The sequence below is a fragment of the Canis lupus genome, chromosome 5, assembly GCF_048164855.1.
Source record: "Canis lupus baileyi chromosome 5, mCanLup2.hap1, whole genome shotgun sequence".
Taxonomy (NCBI): domain Eukaryota; kingdom Metazoa; phylum Chordata; class Mammalia; order Carnivora; family Canidae; genus Canis; species Canis lupus.
The window spans coordinates 79,233,085-79,247,258 of NC_132842.1; the positions used below are offsets into that span (position 1 = coordinate 79,233,085).

At 55.1% G+C, this 14,174-nt stretch overlaps 1 protein-coding gene and 1 long non-coding RNA gene across 5 annotated transcripts in view; one reads left to right on the top strand and one right to left on the bottom strand.

Moving 5' to 3' along the window:
* Nucleotides 1-8,188, top strand: part of LOC140634287 (uncharacterized) — a 113,484-nt gene extending 105,296 nt beyond the window's left edge. The window contains exons 7-8 of the long non-coding RNA XR_012031800.1: nucleotides 711-2,490; nucleotides 6,649-8,188. This is a non-coding gene — a long non-coding RNA (uncharacterized lncRNA). The remainder of the gene's footprint in view (nucleotides 1-710; nucleotides 2,491-6,648) is intronic.
* Nucleotides 626-14,174, bottom strand: part of VWA5B1 (von Willebrand factor A domain containing 5B1) — a 50,987-nt gene continuing 37,438 nt past the window's right edge. For 2 of the 4 annotated variants that reach the window (XM_072828038.1, XM_072828036.1), the window contains 6 exons: nucleotides 11,640-11,777; nucleotides 9,133-9,264; nucleotides 6,800-6,874; nucleotides 6,116-6,185; nucleotides 5,717-5,834; nucleotides 627-4,225 (listed from right to left, as the gene is read on the bottom strand). In XM_072828038.1, coding sequence (XP_072684139.1) covers nucleotides 3,719-4,225; nucleotides 5,717-5,834; nucleotides 6,116-6,185; nucleotides 6,800-6,874; nucleotides 9,133-9,264; nucleotides 11,640-11,777 — 1,040 coding nt within the window. In that variant the 3' untranslated portion in view covers nucleotides 627-3,718. Of the gene's footprint in view, nucleotides 4,226-5,478; nucleotides 5,627-5,716; nucleotides 5,835-6,115; nucleotides 6,186-6,799; nucleotides 6,875-9,132; nucleotides 9,265-11,639; nucleotides 11,778-14,174 lie in introns of those variants that run through there. The other 2 variants (XM_072828037.1, XM_072828039.1) reach the window with 2 other exon arrangements.

Here is a 14,174-nt window from a genome sequence, read left to right on the forward strand (position 1 = left end):
TGATCTCAGCCGCGGGGGCCCGGAGGGAGGACTCTGCCCTGTGTGTGGCCAGGGGGCTGGGCCCTTGGGACACTTTGGGGCAGGGACTCCCCACCACAGGCCCTCCAGCCAGGCTCCCACGCTGCCTCCATTTCGGCCTCACCGTCCCTGTCCCCGTCCTCGTCCCTCGTGCAGCTCTAGCACGCCCCCAGTGTCAGACAGCTCAGGGGCTGGCCTCTAGTGCAAACCACGGCCAGACAGCACAGGCTGAGGCCACACCTACACACGGCAGGACCCTGGGTCGGGGATGTGGCAGGTCAAGGCATACCCGCCCCTCTGCCCAGGAGTGGGGGGACGGTTCATGGAGCAGACATTCTTCAGGTGCTGCTCACCCAGCTCCAAAAGGACAGGAACACCAGCCTGGTCACCATGCTGCCCCCCTGTGCCCGGCATCCAGGAGGCTCTCCATAAAGAAGGCTTTTTGAGCATCAGCGCCTGAGAAGATCCCTAAGGGAAATCTAGACCAGTGTTTTCCCAACTGAAAGATGGGCGGGGGTGGGGGGGGGGCGGGGAGGGGGGAAGGGGAGGCGGGGGGGCGGGGAGAAGCAACCTTCTGAATCACCTCATTGGAGGCTGACAATACATATTTACATATTCATGCCTCTGAGTCCGTCTTGACCTAAAGAAATCTGTTTTCCTTGTGTTTCCCAACATATTTGCCTGCCGGACAGTTTCTCATGAATTGCTAATTCACACAGCAACCGAGGAATCTTGTTGGAAACGCCGATTGGGTGTAACCTCATGCTACAGAAGATGAAACAGGGCCCAGAGAAAGCAAGCAACTTGCCAGAGGTCACACAGCACACTGGTGGAGTCCCGACCTGCACTGAAAGTCCCCGGCTCTGCCCAGTGCTCCTCCCACTGGGGGCCAGCCTTTGCTGACAGTGCCATTAGGCACCTGTACTCTCCTGATTCTTCAGCCAGGCAGGGCATAAATGTTTTTTTGCATGACCTAGAGAGCAAAGGCTAGTTTAGCAAAACAAAACAAAACAAACAAACAAACAAACAAACAAAAAACCCCCCAGATAATTCCAAGTGAATCCCAATTGCAGGAGCAATGCTTCCCTTCTTGAGACTTTCTGGAACCACTTCAGCTTCAAATGCGTGTGATAATTACCTAAGGTTCTTATCTTCTCCTTAGAGCTAGTCCCTTCTGCTCTGGGCTTGGCAATCCTGGAGGCCATTTCCGGAGACTACGCGTCGTCTCGATACCTCCGAAGGTCTTTCAAAAATGCGTCTTATCCAGATGTCCCCCAGGGCTCTTGGGCTATTTGATATCAATGAAGATTTTTGTTCCTCTGCCCCCCTTGGGTGCTAGGCAGGGGAGCTGGGGGTGCAGAGGTCAGCGATTTGCTTGGGCAGTCAGAACTGCCCTGATTTCCAGCAGCTGCGGCTGGAGCAGGATCCGGGGGGATTCCCTGGAGAAGGGGGTTTGTACACCCACCACCTCACTGGGTTCTCCGTTACTCCTTCCAGTTCCACGCTGGGTCACCTTGACCCTGCTCGTTGCCCACAGTGAGGGTGGAGGCCTAGAATCGGGTGACTTGAGAGGCTGGATGGCCCAGTCCGACCACATCATGTAAGAGGAGAGAGGCCCAGAAAGCACAAGCAGTTGGTTCAAGGTCACATAGTGAGTGCGAGTCCATGGTCACTAAGAGGTTAACATCTCAGAGGCAGAGAATCTGGGAATATTTGAGCCTAGAAGCCTCCCAGCTCCAGTGCACCCAGCACCCAGCAAGGGGAAGCCGCTTGCCCAAACCAGTGCCCGGCGTTCCCACTCTCGGCCCAACAGCTACTTCCATTAATGGTGGGCCAAGGAGGGGATGTCACACCCGCCCCTCTCCCTACCCTGACGCTTGGGCTACTGGCTACACAGCTGCAGAAGTGTTACTTTTGCACGGGAAGGTGTGTCGGGAGATGCCAAGGCTGTCCTCACACCTGCTTGAGGCCTTGAGCAAGACAGCCTACAACCCTTATCCCTCCCAGTGATGCTGATTTTATGCCAACAGCCCAGACTGTCATCCTGCCCTGCCTGGGGTCGTGGTGGCCAGGGTGCTGGTGACTGCCCCACTGGGTTCCTCCCCAGAGGGTGATTCTAAAGCAGAACAGTCAGCCAAGCAGCAGACAGGACTTTATATGAAGTCTCCGGCCCCTTCCCGTCCCTTGGGGATGGATCACCGGGTTCCCGGAGCCTCAGAGCAGGACCCGTGTGGAGAGAGCCCCTCCTGGGAGATTTTGCGGGGTAGCAGGAGGGCAGGGCAGGGCTCCGCATCCAGGGTGCAGGCTGTGCGGGGGGCAGGGCATCACATGCTGTCGGGCCTGCCTCTTCTCTACGTGGAGGGCGTCCTGCTGGAGCCGCTCTCCCCCTCAGTCCCTGCTGGCTGAAGACCGGGCATTTCTTGAGTCTTCGTGAGGCTGGGACGCGTGCCAGAGCCCACAGCCCTTCCACAGGTCAGTTTGCACCGCGGGGACCTCCAGATCTCCCTGCAGGGGGGCGACATCTGTGGGGGCTTTGTGCCAGGGCCCTGGGGCCCAAGGGACCACTTGGTGAAGAGACGTTAAGGCCTTGGAGAGCGGGGGTGTGCGGGTTCAGACTGAGGTCCCAAGCCGCTGGATTTCCAGAGGAGTCTTCAGGGCAGAGACGGCTGGGTGCCAGCCCCCAGGGAAGCTGAGGCTGTGCCTGTCACCAGGGGGTGTTACAGGAGGGCCTGAGAGAGGGAAGCCCCCAGGGGCTCTCTGCTGTACAATTCAAGGGTCCTTCATCTCTGAATAAATTGCCCTCCCAGCTGAAGCGGCTGCCCCCAGATGTGCTGCAGCCGGGTGCTGGTTCTGTTGCAAAGAGGCCCCCCAGGACCCCAGAATGCAGCCGAGGCAGGGGCCGCTTGAGCCCCTCAGAGTAAGCAGCGTTCGCCTTGCACAATTCCTGAAAGTGGGCAAATTATTTCAGGTGTTGCCTGGTTTCTCCAGCGGCTTTGCGACCATGTCTCTTCTTTTTGGACTATTTTTGCCCAGACTGAAGCTTAGTTTTAACATCTCAGCTTGCAGGGTGTCTCCCCGACCCTCCCGGTCCTCCCCGCCTCCTCTTCTTAAACAGAGTCTGCGAACTAAAATATACTAAGGGCTTCCAAAGGCCCCCGAGTGACTCTGTAACATGTTGGGAAGGGTGGCTCTCCAGTTGGTTTGTAAGTGGGGTTTCGGGGAGCCGGACCATCAGGGTGGAGACGAGGCAGCAGGTGGAGGTGGTCTCCTGCGCCCAGACGCAAGCTCGCAGGTCTGGTTACTAGCAGTCTTGGGGTTTGCTCATCCACCCTTTTATTTGAGGGGGGCTTTACCCACGGGACCCTCCTCCAGAGAGAACTTGGGTCCAAACTGTATGTTCTCTCTCCCCGCCCCTCGGCCGCCTGGACGTCCTGCTGAGAGGAACCTTTGGAGCTTCTAGAGATCTAGTCCAACTCCTTCACCTCACGCACTAATTTTACAGGTGGGGAGACTGAGGGCCAGACGGGGGGGTAAGGGCTGGCCTAAAATTGCACAGCTAGGTGGTAGCAAAGTTGGGATTGAACTCAGGCCTCCTGACTGCCAGTCCAGGGCTCTTTCTAGCAACCAGTATATTGGCTACTGCTTCCAAAGCTCCCCCCGCCAGGCTGCAATGTCCCCTCCCTCTCCTCCCTCCCTGCCACTACACATAATTCGGGTTATAGCAGAGCATATTGAACTCCAGGTTCTCGTCCCAGTGCCGCAGGAGCACGAACAGCTGCCGGGCAGCCGCCTTGAGCGTACCCCGCGTGCGGCCCTCGGGCACCTCCTGCTGCTCCAGCCACGAGTTGGCTTTGGCGGCCACCAGCTCCCACTCAACAAAGTAGGAGGCCGAGCTGTGCTCCAGCCACGCCAGCGCCACCACCGTGGCCCACAGCTTCCCTGTGTGTTCTATGACAGCCCTGGGTTCCCAGCCCGGCTTGCCCTCTGCCAGAGGCTCCGGGGAGAAGCCGTCACAGGAGGGGTGCCGGGCCGAGAGGCTGGTGCACAGCTGGGGACTTGGGGTCTTAGACTCAGGCTGGCGGGCAGTGAGGGGCACTCGGTGGCAGGTGAAGGGCGAGGTCCACTTGAGCTTCTCCATGGGGATGTGGATGGCCTCGCAGAAGGCTTGGTTGAGCAGGAAGGCTCCGGAGGCCAGCTGCAGAGACACCTGTGTGTGGGGGAGCCCCTCAGTGGGCCTCAAACCTTTTAGCCTGTGGAGCCCCAGGCCATACAAAAGCCTGAATCCACACAGCCCACCCAGGCATGCCCTCCGCCCCAGCCTGCCCCTCCTGCCTGGGCGATCTGCAGGAGACCCAGGCCAACTGAGCATCTCTGCGTTTACCCCACGGGCACTGCAGACCGATCAAGCCCAACCCAACATCTTCACCCCAAACCTGCCTCTTGTCCTGTGCAGGTGGGCCCTGCTCAGCCACTGGGGCTGCCCACTCCCATCCAGCAGACCCTGGACGGCTCGCTCCCCTGCACCTCCCTCCACATCGATCAGTTTTCCAGTCCCAACAGGTGTACTTTCTACCCATCTCTGCTGCCCACCAGCTGCCGCCCGCTGTTGTCCCTGCCTCCACTTTTTTCCCCTGCCCCCCTCTCCCACTCCTTCTCTCTCCTGCATTTGGGGGGTCTTTGTAAGGCACAGACCATGGCACTCTTTGGAGGCCGTCAGTTCAGTGACTTCAAGTTTCTCATAGAATCAGTGATTTCCAGAGCACTGGCTGGTCCTGGACTCTCCCCCCTGAGCCCCCTGCCCCCCAAGCTCTCTCCTCTCTACACTGCCGGCCACGACTCCTCACCCTTCAGGTGTTGGTCTGACCGTCGCACTCTTCAGGCAGTCAGGCTTCATGCCTCCCTGACGTCAAGCCTGGAGTAGGTGTCCCCCGGCAGCCACATCTCCCCCACCAAACCTGACCTCTGCTCTCACAGAGCCCAAGGATCAGGATTGCCTGCTTCCTCGGCCATGGCCCCACTGGACACTTGGTGCCATGAGCTCAGGGACTGTTCATCCAGTTCAAGGTTGTCTCCCAGGGTCTAGCACTGTGCCTGGCTCAGCAAATATTTAATGCAGGCACAGTGCTCTGCTGCCCAAGATATCTGGAAATTCAAAGTGACACCATGCCTTGGGCACACAGGGACTGGGGCTGTGTCGTGCAGCTCACACCTCTCCCAGCACCCGCTGATCCCCAAGCCCTGCTGGGCCTCATATGTGGTGGAGCCAGGCCCGCTTGCTCTTCAGTTCAGAGACACCCACTCCAGACCTAGGCTTCTCACCCTGCCACAGCATGCTGGGGTGTCTGCGGAGCCACCTGCTAAACATGGTGCATGTCCCCGGGGTGTTAATTTTACTCACTTGTGAGCTATTTCAAGGCTTATTTTTATGTATTGGAAAATAAACACACATAGATGGTAGAGTAGAATGCAAAATTCCTGTGGATTTTTAAAGCAAAGATAGCAGATTGCAAAGAATATTCGTGATGCTGGCGCAGGCTTCTAGCAACACTCTTGGGCCTGGGCCCTTGCCCTGCTGGCTACGTGGGCAGGAAGGTCTAGATCTTCTTCCCTTTGTGAAGGGGGAGGGGTGGGCAGGAGGCTCACGGGAAGGTCCCTCGGAGAGTGTTGGGGGCTGAGGCCTGGGGTCTGGGGCACTCACCAGCGGGACGTAGTCGAAGCTCTGGCTCCCCGGGGTTGACTCCGGAGCCTTAGTCAGTGGCTTGCTCAGGAAGCCCTTGGCTGCTCGACTCAGCAGCCGAGACTTGTTCAGATTGAGCCTGTGTGGGTGGAACCGGGGAAGAGTGGCCACAGCTGCCCCCGTGGGCATCCCTGCTCATCCCATCCCCCACCCCCGGCACCCACTCGGCCGCCTCTGAAAGTCAGGGCCAGAAGGCCTGTGACAGATGGCCTCCTCCAACCTCCTCGTTTGACAGTTGGGGAAACTGAGGCCCGGGAAGGTGGGGAGGCTTGCATGTCCCGAGTCATTCAGTAAGTTACAGGGATCGCTCCGGGAAAGCAGGTGGTGGTATAGCCTGCCTCGGGTGGGGAGCCCACGTACCTGGATCCAAAGAGAGTCTCCGAGGCCTTCAAGGAAGAAAGGGTATTGGTGGCCAGACTGCGCAGGGGACCTGGAGAGCCAGAGAATGACAGTTGGGGCCTGACAATGACGCTGTCCCACTGTTCTCCGCCCAGCGGGGAAACAGAGACCCGAGAGGGGCAGGGGCCTGCCTACATCCCTAGGGTCGGAGCTAACCGTGAGGCTGCGGGGCTGCTTTGACCTGTGCCGCGGGGAAGGGTGAACTGTCTGCCCATGTGTAAGCAACAGGCCTCCAAGTTTCCTTGGCTGGCGGCCGCTGGGTCTTCTGGAAGGCTGCCCGTGGGGGTGATGACAGCTTCACATCAGCCCCCCTCGTCCCTGAGCGGGGACAATGAGTTTCCTTCCCTGGCACATCGCTTGCTGGAGGCTTGAAGCAGGGTGAGGTGGTGTAAGGGCCCTCAGCTGGGAGTCGGGAGGTCTGATTGTCACTAACTTGCTGTGTGACCTTGGGCAAGTCACTTCACCTTTCTGAGTCTCAGTTTCCACGTCTTTAGATTAAGGATACCTTATGAATCTCACAGAAGGATGTTCGGAGGAATAAATGAACCACTGAGGACTCTGTTGGGCTAAGACTCTCTCCTGGCCCAAGGATGGATCACCGCCACCATCTCAGTGAAGGACGGAGTCGGCCGCCTGCCCACTCACCTTCAGCAGCAGCGTACTTGTCGCGGCCCGGGGACGTGGTCTCGCCAAAGGGTGCCGTGGGGCTTTCCTCCACATCTACGACACACGAAGCCAGTGAGGCCCGAGCTCCCCGGCCCTCCCTTTCTTTCCTCTTGTTCCCCCAAAGAGAGGGAGGGTCCGAGTTCATGTGAGCTGGGGGGCGGGCTGCGAGAGCGAGGTCGGGGTCTGCACTCCTGCTTACGAGGGCCTTCATCTGCCAAAGATTGAACGCCATGGCTCCACCAGAAGAGTCAGGTAGGCCTGGGTTCGAATCCCGACTCCCCCATCCACCAGCGGCTGTGTGACCCCGGGAAAGTGACCCCCTTTATAAGTTTAGATTGGAAACCGGGGATACGAGTAGGTCTCTCACAGGGTCGTTGTAGGGTTAGGGGAGATCATGCACACAGAGTACTTAGTGCCTGGCCCGATGTCAGTGCTCCCCAAGGCCCTGAGCTGCAGAGCCAGCTGGGATGTGGGAGCAGGTCAGGGGCCAGAGGGTGCGGGGAGAGGCGGGCATCAGCTCACTAGGTCTGTGCCTCACTGAGGGGCTCGTGCCAGCTCTCCGGGAGCCACCGTAACACGGCACCGACGTGTCAGAGGGCTCTGAGCAAACTGACTGCACATGGTTTGTTCAACGTGCAGAATTGGGGTGATCATCCTCACGATTATCACTTCCAGGGCTAGGCCCTGATGGGCAATATACCACAAGGGAAGAGTGCAAAATATGGAAAAGGCTTCCTGCGCAAATGTTGATCGAAGCCTTCGTCTCCCCCGAGACTGTCAGTGGCTCTGTGACGGCCCAGAAGCTCTGTTTGTCGCCGGGGGCTGGGGCACAGGGCCACCGCGAATTAGGGACTGAACGCAGAGCCACTGAGGCAGCCGGGAGGCCAGTAGTGAACCTCATGGGCTCTGGAGCCAGGCACGGCCCCGGGTTCAGGTCTTGGCTCTACCGCGTATCTGCTGTGTGACAGTGAGTTAAGTCACTTAACACCTCTCTGGGCCTCGCTTTCCTCATCCACTGTGTCAGATGGTTGTGAGGAGTCACGGATGATTGGAACAGCGCCCAGCACAGAGAAAACCCACAGGACGTGTTAGCTCTTATCATCCTTGGGGACCGAAAAGGCTTGGGATAGAATAAGAGTTTAGAAATCACACACACTTGGGTGTGAATCAGAGGTCAGTTGAAAAGAAAGGATTTGGGGCGCTTGGGTGACTCAGTCAGTTAAGGGTCTGACTGTTGGTTTTGGGTCTGGTCATGATCTCAGAGTCGTGGGATGAGGCTCTGGCTTAGTGGGGAGTCTGCTCAGGATTCTCATTCTCTCCTTCTGCCCCTCCCCACCCTGAAAATAAATAAATCAATCTTTAAAAACATTGGGATTTGTGATTTTGATGGAAGCCATGGGCCACCAAGAACTGAGCCATGCAGAAATGAAAAGGGAGACAGAAATTTCTTCCAGACTGGAAGCCCAGCTTGGCTCAGGGGTTCCAGCAGTAGCCTTCCCCGCCTCAGTCTGGGAGGCTCTGAGGGACCAAAGAAGTGGCTGTGCTTTTAAATTCTGGACTCACACGTTCTTCTACCCCTCACACACTTCTTTACCCCATCGATGTCTGTGAGAACTTTCGAGGCCCCCCCCAAGTAAAAAATTATGAGCTGGGTGTCTGGCCTAGTGGCCAGGTGGGACTTCTCATGTCTTTCCCAAGCGCAGAAGAAGGCAAGAGGCCCTCACGGAACATGAGAGGGCAGGAAGGGAGGGGTTAGGACTGGTGCAGCAGTTAGGCTGTCTTTGGTGGGACCAAAAGGCACGCACACATTCAGGACACAGAGGGTTAAAGCTATCCCGAGAATGAGTGTCAGGCCACAAAAGGGTCCAGTCCTGGAAGCCTCAGGACCCAAGCTATAAGCACAATGAAATCAGGCAAAGGCAGAAAGGAAGCTTTGGGAATCCTGAGAGAAGCAGATGGTGGGACCCAAGCAGATGGAACTGCCTCTTTGCTCCTCGATTTTCCCCTTGTTTATTAGGTTTCCTGGCATTCGGTGCTGGGGAGGACTCAAGAGATCCGAGTCAGGGAACAGCCCCTGGGGTTGGCAGACTTTGAATGCGGAGAGGCGGAGGGAGGGTGTGGGGGCGCGGGCTCCCTCCTGGCAGCGCTAACGGTGGCATTTTGGGGTCACGCTGAGCCTCAGAGAGCCCGGGAGGCCTGGCCTCGTCCTGGCCCTGCAAGGGCCCGGAGTGCAGACTCAGAGCCTGGCTTCCAGGGGGCCTTGGACACCAACCGGGGCCCAAGCTTCAGAACACGCCCGAGGCAGCTCTTACAGAGGTTCTGGAATCTGCCATCTCCTGCTGCCGAGTCTTCCCCAAGCAGGGTCTGAGACGGTCCGAAGCCAGCAGCGGGGCCCCTCCACTGGCGGGTCAGGACCTGAGAGTTGACCATCCGCCACGCAGCACCTTCAGGAGGACAAGGAGGAGGGGTCAGATGGGTACAGTCATGTCAGTCCTTTGTCCCTCCGCCAGGGCTGGCAGGAAGGAGTCTGCCTGCAGTCGGTCACTTGTCCAGAGGCAGAACAACTTCCTACGAGGTGCGACCATGAGCTTTGGAGCCCCAAAGACCTGGGGCTCATCCCCATCTCTTAGGAGCTGGATGGGGTGCTAGCCACTCTGTGCCTCAGTTCCCTCATCCGGAAAATGAAGATAAGTACATGCTATTGCTGTACCTGAGATAATGCTCAGGAAGCAGCAGTGTTTTCTAGTTAGTTAAAAGGCTGGTTTTCTCTGGAACATCCCATTTTCCTTCTCTTCTAGTTTGTGGTCTCAGAGACTGAGGTCCCCTCCCACAGGGCAGGTCCCTGAAGTCCTAGGGCCTCACCAACGGGGGAGGGGATGAATAAAGAGAGATGAAGCTCTGGCACCCTCAAGTGTGTTTTGGGGAACCCCACTCTTGGAGAACACTGGAATGTAAACTATTCCTTAAAAAAAAAAAAAACAAAAAACAAAACAAATGAAGAGTTCTAAGGAGAGGTAAGTTTGGAAGAAGCTGCAAACTCCAGTCGGTTCTCTGAGCCTCCTGATGTATACTAACATACTAAAGGCTCTGACAAGTTCTGCAATCAAGAAAAGTGTTGCGCTTCATTTAACCCAGTGGTTCCTAAACGTATCTCCTAAGCTGGGACGTCCTAGTTTTGTGCTGAATGGCTGTGCGCAGGACATGGAACTAGGGTTCGGGTTTCCTGGAACACACTTTAGGAAGTACTGATCTGGGTCTTACGGAGCTGTGGGACTTGGGTTAAGACATAGGCCTGACCCTTCCAGGCTGTGGGCTATAGACACAAGGAGGGCGGTGGGAGATGGGCGGGGAGAAAGAGACATCCTGAATGTCATTCGGGATGACAAAGCCCAGTGAATGAGAATGCCCAGTGGAGCAACAGTCTGGGCTGCTGGCCAGAGCCTGAAATGAAAGCAACCCGCAGAGGGAACGGGTCGTTGATTATTTTGGTTCCACAGATAAAAACAGCAGGGGGAGGAGGGAGACAGGAGGACGGAGGAGAGGCACATTTTGTTTTCAACCATTCTTTTAGGAGGTCTGCTAAAAAAACAAAAAGGAAAGAAAAAAAAAGGAGCTGCAGAGGATATGGCAATATGTAATTCAGGAAAGAAAAAGTACTTCTAGTTTCTGCACCTAGGAAAAGTATCGCCCCAAAAAACTTGAAATGTTCTCCAAAGGGAGAGTCTTTCCTTGCCTACAAGCCCGGCAGCGTTTGGAAAGACAAGCGGCCTGCAGTGTTGGTGAAAGCAGACCCTGGGAACCACCTCTGGGGCAGGGCCCTTTTGGCAAAATATTTGCCAATTGTAAATGAGCGGGCCTTTTGGTAGGCAATCTTACTTCTGAGAGTTAATTAACCCCTAGGACATAAGCAGACAGGGGCATAACCATGTTCTTTGCACCATAATTTACAATAATCAAAAGGGAGAATAAATTCAAGGTCTAGTGACAGGGAGGCTGGTGGAATTGGTTTGGATAAACCTTGAGAGGCAGTGGGAAGAATGGGGGGGGGACACAGACTCCGGAGGGGGCCACGGGATTCAAGGCCTGGCTCTGCCCCTCACTGCTGGGTGACCTCGGGCAATTAACTTACCTCCCCTCCGCCTCTATCTTCCCATCTGTAAAATGGGGGTAATGATAGCATCCACTTTGCAGAGCCGTTTTGGGGATTAAGTCATTTGATAGAGATAAAGTGCTTTGGAACACTGTCTCATTGATGGTGAAATCAGAAAACACCGCAGCTATTAAGGTGTTGGTAGACCTTGACCTTCATGGAAAGATCTTTTCCACACCCCTGGGTTGTAAAACATAGCACATATTGGTATAATCCAATCCATGAAAAATGATCTTTTGATTTCTCGACATGTAGATATTCATAGAAAGAAGTCTGGAAGGATGGTCACACCAAGGAGGTGATTCGTGCTCATTTCTGGATGCCTGCCAATTCCAGGCACTTTTATTTATTTTATGTCTTTCTGTATTTTGGAATTTCCTACAGAGGACACACACGTTGTCCCAATTGAAAAAATACAATAAAGTCACATTCATTTGGTCGGGAAAAGGGGGGTGGGGTCCCTTTTCATTGCCTTCTGCAGAGCTGCGGGATGGGGATTCACGTACCCACCACCCTATGGGGACAGAATCATCAGCCAGAGGCCTTTTTGCTTCTAAGCCATTCCTTGTACCCTTCTCTGCGGGTCTGTGCTCCTTTGTGTCCCAGTTCCCCTCTGCCAGCCAAGGTAGGGGGAGCCATTTGGCCCTCAAAAGTGCCTATCTGCCTTACCAGAGTTGGGGTACCCCACCACGGTGGGCAGGTAGCGGCTTTTGCTCATGTCCACAGGCACAAAGGCTGTATACTTGCTGATGACGTTGCAGGCTTTGCTGGTGTGCACAGCGTTTACCTGGTAGCGGCGGCTGGACCCTGCGGAGGGAGAAGCTGGGGGTCAGTGTAGGGCCTCGCTGACACAGAAGTTGGGCAAGCGGAAAGAAGGGCTAGACCAGTAGTCCCCATCTTTGAGATCACATAAAAGCCCTTAAGATCAAGGGGTTTGCCCACTTGCCAATTAAGGACATCAGCCCCTGCCCCCAAGATTATTAACCTCCATCATCACTTCATAAGATAAGGACGTTTTACTTTATTTATTTATTTATTTATTTATTTATTTATTTACTTACTTATTTATAAGAGAGAGTGACAGCAAGAGTGAGAGAAAGAGAGAGAGCCCTAGTGGGGGGTGGGGGGGAGGAGCAGAGGGAGAGGGAGAAGCAGATCACCCGCTGAGCAAGAAGCCTGACAGGGGTCTTGTCCCTGGGACTCTGAGATCATGACCTGAGCTGAAGGCAGATGCTTAACTGCTTAACCGACTGAGCCACCCAGTTGCCCCTAAAATAAGAATATTTTAATATAAATGAGCTAAGACATCTAGGACAAAAAGACAGTTACACCCCTTAAGTAACTTGAGTGTTATGAAAAACGTCCTCTAGGGGCCCCTGGTGGCTCAGCCAGTGGAGCATGCTGCCTTTGGTCTTGAGGTTGTGAGTTCGAGCCCCACATTGGGTGTAGAGATTACTTAAAAATAAAATCTTAAAAAAAACCCCAAAACCTCTATGCCACCTTTATGTGTTCTCTATTTTCATTTTGCAGCTATCTGATAGAAACATTGCTGCAGGGCAGCCCAAGTGGCTCAGTGGCTTAGCGCTGCCTTCAGCCTGGGGAATGATCCTGGAGACCCGGGATCGAGTCCCACATCAGGCTCCCTGCATGGAGCCTGCTTCTCCCTCTGCCTGTGTCTCTGCATCTCTCTCTCTGTGTCTCTAAAAATAAATAAAATGTTTTTTTAAAAAAAAGAAAACAAGAAAACACTGCTGCAGGATTTCACAGGTCCCCTGGCTGAGTGGGGACCACTGGTCCGGCCCACTGGGACAATCTTGCAGAGAAGATTGAAAACCTGAGCGGGAGAGTGGAGAACACAGGGTCACACAGAGTTAGTAATGGTCCTGGGATCAGAACTTAGGATGATCTGACCCCAAAGCCCAAGCTCTTCCCTCGGAACAGGTGAGCAGTCTCTGTGGTTCACTGCCTCCAGAGGGCTGTGTGAGGAGCCAAGGAGGTGAAGGAGGTACAAGGGCTTTGTAAACTGTAAGGTGAGGTGCTCATTGAAAAAAAAAGTATTATACAGAAGTACAAATAATGTAAAATATAAGCAATATGTTATTATATAAACGTAGCACAAACTTAGGACAAATAGTTGTCTCTATACTTATACCAATCTATTTTCCAACTGTGCACCATTGTGATCTCAGGAGTCACTGTCTTAGGAAAAGAAAGTTTGCCCCCAATGTTATAGGATTTCTTGGATCCCTGTATTTTTTAAAAGATTATTTACTTATTTATTTGACACACAGAGAAAATGCACAAGTAGACGGAGCAGCAGAGGGAGAGGGAGAAGCCCGTTCTTGGCAGAGCAGGGAGGCCCCTCCACAGGGGGATCCATCCCAGGACGCTGCGATCGTGACATAAGCTGAAGGCAGACGCTTGACCTACTGAGCCATCCACGTGCCCCTTGAACCCCTGTATTTAACAGCACTTAGGACAAATGCACTCAATGGATTGTGTGTATGGTTATTTGATTCTTGTCAGCTTCCCTGCTAGTCCGCGTCATAAGTTAGGGTGGGAATTGTGATGGTCACTGCACCGTTCAGCCTCGAACCTGGCCCCAAATGATCCAAAATCGATAAATGGTATTGATGAGTGCGTGGACCAACTGGGTCTAGTGGGTTCCTAAGAAGGTGTGGTCCCCAGGGAGCAGGTCCCCTGGGATTAGGGCTGGCCCCATTGTTCTGTCTCTGGAGCCCTACAGGGGGCGCTGTAAAGAGAAGCCCAGGGAAGTGAGAAAGAATGCGGGACAGCAGCAGAGGGGAAAAAGGAAAAAGAGGAGAGGACAGATCACCGGATCGCGGGTCGGGGTGGGAGCGCTGGAGGAGCTCAGGGCTGGCGCGGGAGGCGGCTGGGGGCTGGGGGCTGATCAAGGAAGGGATGGAGCCCTGGAGAGAGAGAGTGTGTGTGTGTGTGTGTGTGTGTGTGTAGGGGGAGGTGGAAGGTGCGCAAAGGGGAGGCACCAGGAGGCAGCGGTGGGAGAGGAGCGGTGGAGCACCAGACAATGGCAAGGCTGTGGGAAGAAGGAAGTTGCTGAAGCCAGGGGAGGAGAGATCACAGGTGGGGGGCCTGGAGGGGGATGGGGCCTTTGGCGGGGTGGGAGGTGGGGACGGGACCCCGGGGCGGGGAGAAGGGAGCGACGTGGTGGGAGGAGTGGGACGG